This window comes from Alligator sinensis, unplaced genomic scaffold (genome assembly GCF_000455745.1).
Source record: "Alligator sinensis unplaced genomic scaffold, ASM45574v1 scaffold239_2, whole genome shotgun sequence".
NCBI lineage: Eukaryota > Metazoa > Chordata > Crocodylia > Alligatoridae > Alligator > Alligator sinensis.
In genome coordinates, this window is record NW_005842279.1 from 633,738 (window position 1) to 641,063 (window position 7,326).

Sequence of the window (7,326 nt, forward strand, 5' to 3'; positions counted from 1 at the left end):
CACCTTTTTCTATTAGGCTCCGCCGCCTCTTCTGCTGGCCAGTGCCGATCCGGCCGGGCTCCTCTTGGCCCCAGCAGCACGTGGAAATCTGGCTTCAGCCGCATGCTGCTCCGGATGCACCAGCCAGCAGAGGTGGCAGTGGAACTGTGTGCTGCTCGGGACTGACCAGCGCAGGTAGGGGGAAAGTGCAGCTGAGCCCCTGCTGCTCCGGCTGGGCTCATCCTCTCCCGAGTAGCACTGGCTACTCCTCTTCCCACACGCACCACGTCTGCAATGTCAAGCTGATGCAGTGCATGTGGGAACCTTGTCCCTTCCCCAGCCCTTCAGCAGCCATTAGGAAGCTGCTGAGGGGCCGGGGGAGGGACAAGGGGAGGGAACGAAAGTAAACTGTTTACTTTCGTTTCCCATTGCAGCACCGCGGGCCACAGAAAACAGCTTGGCAGGCCGCAGGGCAGCCCGTGGGCCATATGTTGGACAAGCCTGCTCTAAGGTGTCTGCTTTCGGGTGGGCTCTGCTACCAGAGCCCAGGTGGAGACAATGCTCCCCTGCCCCAGCAGCAGGGAGCTCCCAGCTCTCATTCTGCAATTGTGGGGCCTGAGCTGGGAGTTCCTTCTTTCCCCAGTGCTGGCTCTGCGGTTGTGGGGCTGGCCTAGGAGAGAAGGATCTCCCACCTGTGCCCTGAGAGAAGGATTGTCCCCACCTGGGCCCTGGTGACAGCCTACCACAGCAGCAGGCAGCTCCTGGGGGCAGGGAGCAATCTCCTGCCCCTTGCTGGCCAGCTGACCAGGAGCACATTTGCTCTTGGTTGGGTGTCTACACATGCACTACTGTGCAGTAAGTAATCTCAAGTAAATTTGCTACTTGCATTTGCAGGTAGCAAATTTACTTTCATTTAGACCCAATTACTGTGCAGTAGGTGTCTGCACACGTAGATGCTGATGCTTACTGCACACCTGCAATTGCTTCTAATCTTGAGTAAAGCATCTTGTATAGACGTGCCCACAGGCTACAACACAGGAAAGTGTTATTTGCATTTGTTAAATGGTTATAAGACCTCAATCCCTGCCTCTTTCTCTGAATCCTGCCTGTTGTAACCTCATGCAGACACTGAGCATTTAGAAATTAAAAGCTGGTTTCTGTATCCTGCATCTAGTGTGGCTTTCATTTGTCACTGTATTTGATGAAAATCTTTATAGATAATTACTCTGCAAATTTTTGTCAAGGCATCTAATTGCTCTTCAAGTGTGAATACACTGAATTCCCTGAGGGAACAGGCAGATATAATTGTTACTTTTCAGAGTAGAGGAAATGGAGGTAGGGAGCATGAACACATGTCCCATTGTATTTGGTTTGCCCATGTGAGTCTTTGCCAGTATTGCAGTAACACAAGCTATACAGTTTCGAATGCTGTCTTCCTGCACATTGCCTGCAATCATGGCTTTTGAAAGCAAGTGTTTGGTTCCATCGGATGTTCTTGTATCTACAGATGGAGTGGTTCAATCGATATAAAAAGTCTCTGGCTACCTACATGAGGTCTTTGGGAGGCGAAGAAGGTCTGGACCTTACACAGGACATGAAACCTCCCAAAAGCTTGTACATTGAAGTAAGTATGAGTTTGGGATCATTCATTACTTTTTTGTGAAAACATGTATTGTTGAGACAGGATGACTGACTGAACCACAAAAATAATTTGTACCAGGCAACATCCACCCACAACTTGGCAGCTGAGGCAGTGTTTCAGCATACATAGTAGAGCACCAAGTTCTGCCCCTTCTACTAATAAATACTACATCTGTGTGCCCAGCAACCTCTTCCTCATCACCCCCAGCTCTGAGGACTTGGACTGCCCCTTCTGTAGGACATTCTGACATTTCTCCAGGAAGCAGGAAAAGTTTCTGATTCAGCAGTTAGAATTAATGGTTCTTATAAAATGAAATGCACAGGAGATTGGTTGGGACCAATTCAACTTTGGATTTCAGCTTCTCTTTATACATTTAATAGTGGCATTTAACTATTTAAATGAATGCATACATTTGAAATTGGTGTTCTATTTGATTTATTTAAATATAGAACATCATGCAAATGGATGTTGTTTCAAGGCCAGTTATTGAAATGCTCTGTTCTGTGGAGATTAGAATGATATAAATTTTAGTTGAAATTTCTACAGATTTGTGTCAAATCACTGTTTTCTGGTGGGGGAAGGAGGAAATACTGTTAGAAGACTTTTGACTAGCCTCGCTGGAATCCCTTCCCTTTGCTTTTTCCACCTTGACAGGAGACTCCAGATGCTTGGTTTCCTTCAATAAATGTTACGTAAGTAGATGCATAGAGAATTGGCATCAGCAGAAGAGGCAGAACAAGGGAGCTGACCTACAATTAAGCTGAAGCTGCTTGGTTTTGTATCATCTCCCTGTGCTAGGTTGGGATGAATGCCTCTGTATCTAACACTGTCCTGGTGACCTGTGCTGAGGAGCTAGGAATTTAACAGTTTCATCCCTGGATTCCTTGTGCTATGAGACTTCTCTCCTTCCTCCTTTTTAGGTTCGATGCTTGAAAGATTATGGAGAATTTGAGATTGAAGATGGCACAACAATTCTGCTGAAGAAGAACAGCCAGGTATCCAGTAACAAGGGAGCAGGCCTATCATGGAGCCAGAACCAAAGCTTAGAGACATAGCAGCTAGCTAGGGCAATCACGCATCTGCCCACGGAGGGTGGGGTTCTTTCAGTACACCTGCCCTTGATGCTCTCCCTTTAATTCTTTTCCCGTGGCTAGACCTATTTACTTCACCACAGCACAGAAGTACATGCAATGGGTAGTGATTTTTTTTTTTCTGGCAGAGTTGAGACATTAGTGGCTATAGTTTGAGCTGCCACGTGGTACAGTGCTATGGGTCTGGTTAAAACATAACAGGGGCAAGGGGTCAGCTTCCTCACAAGCCCTAGTGCCTCTCCTCTGTGCTCCAGTAATGTTGTGAGAGAAGATGGTTAAAGTTAAAACGCATGGTTTCTACCTTGAACTGCAAACAAGCTTCTTTCTTTCTTTCTCTTTCAGCACTTTTTACCACGATGGAAGTGTGAACAGCTGATCAGACAAGGCATCCTGGAGCATGTTTTGTCCTAGCTGGACCCACCACCCATCTCCAAGAAGGAGTCGGACATGTTTTAACGTGATTTTTAACAGTGACAGCCATGTGTCTGCATTCTGCTTTGAAACTCACTCCAAAGCGCACCCCTCACCTGTTATTAGGAGATGCGCAGTATCTCTTTACTGAATATCCAAGCAGAAGTATTTTTCAGCATTTTAAACAGATGCCAACTGGTAGCCTAGCAAACTTCAAGTCCAGGTGGTATCAGGAGCTTCTTCTGCCTGATTCCTCTGACTACTGTGTGATTTTTACAAGTGCATCTTACGTTTTATCAAGTTCTGTGCAGTGGGGGAAGTATGAAACTGGCTGACGTGCCCAGTGGGGTCAGATGCACAGTGAAGCATCTGAAAGCACTGAGAACAATTTCTCCCACATCTTCCAGAGTTGTCATGGAGTATGTACCAATTTTATACTGAGACTTACCTTTAAACCGCCTTTTACAATAGAACAGAGAGGATGTTTCTTGTAGACAGATTTGTTATGTTGTATCCATTACAAATATACTTTCTACTACATCTATTTGCCTCCAGGGTCTTTTGTGAGGAAGTCTCACCTGAGACTGTTGCAGGCATGCCACTGCAATCTGAATGGGAATGAACTCTTGGATACAAAGAGCTGGGACAGGTTCTTGGCCCAGGCCAAGACATCCTCAGAATCTGACTAGAACACCCGCTTCCTGCTCTCTTCCTATACAAAATGGTTGCCCAGCTCCAGTATTTGGGATCCACAACCTTAGAATGAGCCCTTTGGGCTCTTTCATACTGGGTCATCTCTGTGAGCTCTGTGGCCCACAACCACCACAGCAGTCCCAAGGCCAGGGACTAGATTTCCTGGCTGCCATGGAGGCCTACAGGGTTCTATCCCTTACTTTTAAGAGTGGTTCTGAGCTGTCGCATTGTGTTGCACGGAGAGAGAGCCTGGCTTCAGCCATTCTAGTTCTATTTACAGCTGTGCTGTCAGATCATTGCCAGCTGCAAAGCAATTCCAGCAACTGCAATTAGCTATGCTGTTAGGCTGGAGAAGTATGCCCAGGCATTAATGAGGTACAAGAAAAATGTTCTGAGGCCAAGGGGCAACACACTGATGAAACAATGCATCCGAGGATCTGCCTTTGCGCAGAGCCACTGCAGTCCTCTCACATTATCAGTTGTTGAAGATGTACTACCTGGGATATTTACTCCATTTCTGATGTCAGAAATGGGTCTGGCCTATTGAGCAAAATCAATCTTCACACGCATCTCTTATGGCGGTTACTGTTGGATACAAAGGCCAGTGGGCACAAACCTGGCCCCAGAAGAGTATATTTATGCGAGTATATTTAGGTCCACCTTGTAGTGATAAAAGTTATAATCCAGAAATACTCTCTAAATTAGACAAGCAAGAAAGTGGGGAGTTGAGAGGTAGTTCTTTAGTTATGGAGGAGGTAGAGATGAAAACAACAGGTGTGTCCATTCTCCCACAACTAAGGTGTTGTTTAATTCTTTCATTCATGTACAACTGTCTTTATTGAAAATTTTCATCACTATACGTCTGATCTCCATTGACTGGAGGCCATCGGACAATAGGGAGTTTCATGGCTATTGTAAGCCTGAGCTCATCCCCTGTTGGGGCACTGGTCTGCCATGCAGTGGAGGGAAGCACTGTTCCTACAGGAAGGTATGAGGCCGTGGAGTTACCTCCTCCTGCCTCTCTGGCTTTGTCCCCATGATTCTTTATTCCCAGCAATCCATGGATTGTAAACAGAGGTGGGAATAGGAGTTGCTGGGGTTGTGAGACCAGAGCGGACCCAAGAACAGGCTAACCATGTATGAGATCCCTGGAAGCACGCCTCAGGTGAAAGGCATGACGTGAATTCCATTCAACAAAGGATTTCACCTGTGTGAAGCCCAATAACTTGGGTTTGTCTGAAGGATCTCTTCCAGAAAAGCATCCCACCCTGATCTGAAGATAAGAAACAAAGAACCCACTTTGTCCAGGGGCAGCTTCTTTCGAAGCTTAGTCAACCTTGCCAAGGAAATCTTATTTCCAACCTGAATTTCTCTGCCTTCACTTTCCCTTGCTGCTTCTTGCAATGCCCTTTTCTACTGGATTGAAGAGCCCCTTAATGCCAGATGTCTTCTTGAAGGCTACTCTGTACTGTGACATGGTTCCTCCCTGTCCGCTCCATGATTGAGGTTCTTAAGTCTTATACTGGAAGCTGTTGTTATCTTTCCCGTGCTTGTTTTCCATATACTCTGTCTCATTTGCTGCCTTTTTAACTTAATTCCTTGAATTTTAATTCCTCCTTTCCCATCTAGTTGTTTTTACCAGCTCCTTTTTCTCTTTTGCTGCCTTTCCCTCCCAGGATCTCAGCGCTCTGTTCTTCCCACCTACAATCTGCTTCCCCATTGTTAATCAGCTCTCTGTGCTCTGCCCAGCAGCAAGTTTCTTCTGGATTAATGGGTGGTTTATGCTCACACCCTGAGCCATGGGCACCAGGTGTACACCCCTGCACAGCCATCTGGGTGAATTGCCAGGTGTAGTGTGAAGTAGGAAGACAGATCTGGAGCAATACTGAGGTGATGAAGAGCTGAGAAACCAAACTGAAGAGTGCCAGGCATACTTTGCCCTCTAAACAGAAGGGCAGGGTGCAAGAAACAACATGCCCTTGCCCCTGCATGCCAGCCCCAGCAGTGCCTTGTAGCAGAGGAAGCAAATGGGGCCTGGAGTGATGTCTGAGGCAGTGGGCCTCTCCTAGCCACAGGTGAGGAAGGAAGATAGGAGCAGGGCAGAATTCGGCAGCAGTAAGGAGCTGGACATGACCCCTACCTTTGATGCCATGGGGCTTTATGGGGACGTGCTGCACAGTATCTATGCTTACAGTGCAAATCTGGGTGAGGCAAGCCATGGCCCGTCCCCTACCCCAGAGAAGCCAGTTCCTTGCCCACTCGAGGGTGGTTGGATTGGGTCATGTGCTTTGGGAGAGAGGGCTGAAATCTTTTCCTGTCTTTGGGTGGCTGGATGTCAGCTGGGGCCTCTCTCTGGTTGTGGGGCAGTTCCCCTGTGTCTTGGAAAGATGGCTGGGTTGGGGTATCTTTCCTCTGCTCTAGAAACAGTTTCACACAGCCCTGGGCAGCAGATGTGGCTGCATTTCTACTGGGCCTTGCATAGCAGCAGGGATGGATGTCACTCTGGTTGGATGTGATTCCTTTGCAGCAGGCAGCTCTGGAGAGAGAAGTCCCAGGGATGTGTTGCTGGCCTTGCGGAAAGCATGAATTCTGTCAGCAACCTGACTGGGTCCCTTCCATCAGCAAAGCCATTTTTTTGGGATGTGGCAATTGCACTAGTTCCCGGGTTTTCTTTTTGAGGATCTCTAATTAAAAACAATAGGAATGGAAAACATTGTCTTCTGGGCCCTGTGTGCACATTGTTAATAGGACATACGCTCAGTTCTTTGTTTTACTGGTGCCTCTTAAGTTCCTACTCAAAGCAGTCTTCTGCAAGGCTGTTTCTGAACCACAGCCTTTGCATGAAAGTGGAAATCTTCCCATTCTTCACTCATGTAGGCAGTCACAACCCTCAGCCGCCTTTCCATGTGTGCATCACTGCTCCTTGCTCTTCCTTTAGATATGAAGGACTCTGACTTCTTGGGTGCAGAGACCCCTCTCTGCGCCACAGTTTGCAGAACTGCAGCCTCTGAACTTCTGGGCAGGGTCTCCATCCTTTCAACATTGCAAAGTACCAAACCAAGGCATCCCAGGCAGCCCTGGGGCCCTGTATTCCTGAAACACCAAGAGGTTATCATTCACAAGATGGTGCGAGTGCTTATAAATTGTATCAAGAAGGTTTAAATGTATTGTTCTGCTTTTTGTCTTTATTGGTAAACTTAAAAACTAATCTTTTTTTTTTTTTTCTTGGCAGTGATGAACTAACTCTGGAATGAATCAAGCAGCATTTTGTGGCCCTGGAGAGAAATGGAAGTGGCACGCTGTGTGATCTATACAACACGCTCTCCATTGTGCAAGCTGCTATTTTCTGTAACACCAAGAGGAAGGTATGGTGAAAACAGTTGGGGGCATCATGCTTGCTTGTACGTTGGTGGCTGTATTGTTTCCCTGTGCATTCAGGGGAGACGGATTGTTAGCCATGGGAATCGCAGCAAGTCCTCCAGGCTCAAAGAACAACCACTGCACAAAGCA

The 7,326-nt window shown here is 47.0% G+C and overlaps 1 protein-coding gene across 1 annotated transcript in view; it reads left to right on the forward strand.

Moving 5' to 3' along the window:
• Positions 1-3,656, forward strand: part of GINS1 (GINS complex subunit 1) — a 9,022-nt gene extending 5,366 nt beyond the window's left edge. The window contains exons 5-7 of the mRNA XM_025209285.1: positions 1,487-1,603; positions 2,542-2,616; positions 3,055-3,656. Coding sequence (XP_025065070.1) covers positions 1,487-1,603; positions 2,542-2,616; positions 3,055-3,123 — 261 coding nt within the window. The 3' untranslated portion in view covers positions 3,124-3,656. The remainder of the gene's footprint in view (positions 1-1,486; positions 1,604-2,541; positions 2,617-3,054) is intronic.
• The last annotated feature ends 3,670 nt before the right edge of the window (positions 3,657-7,326 follow it).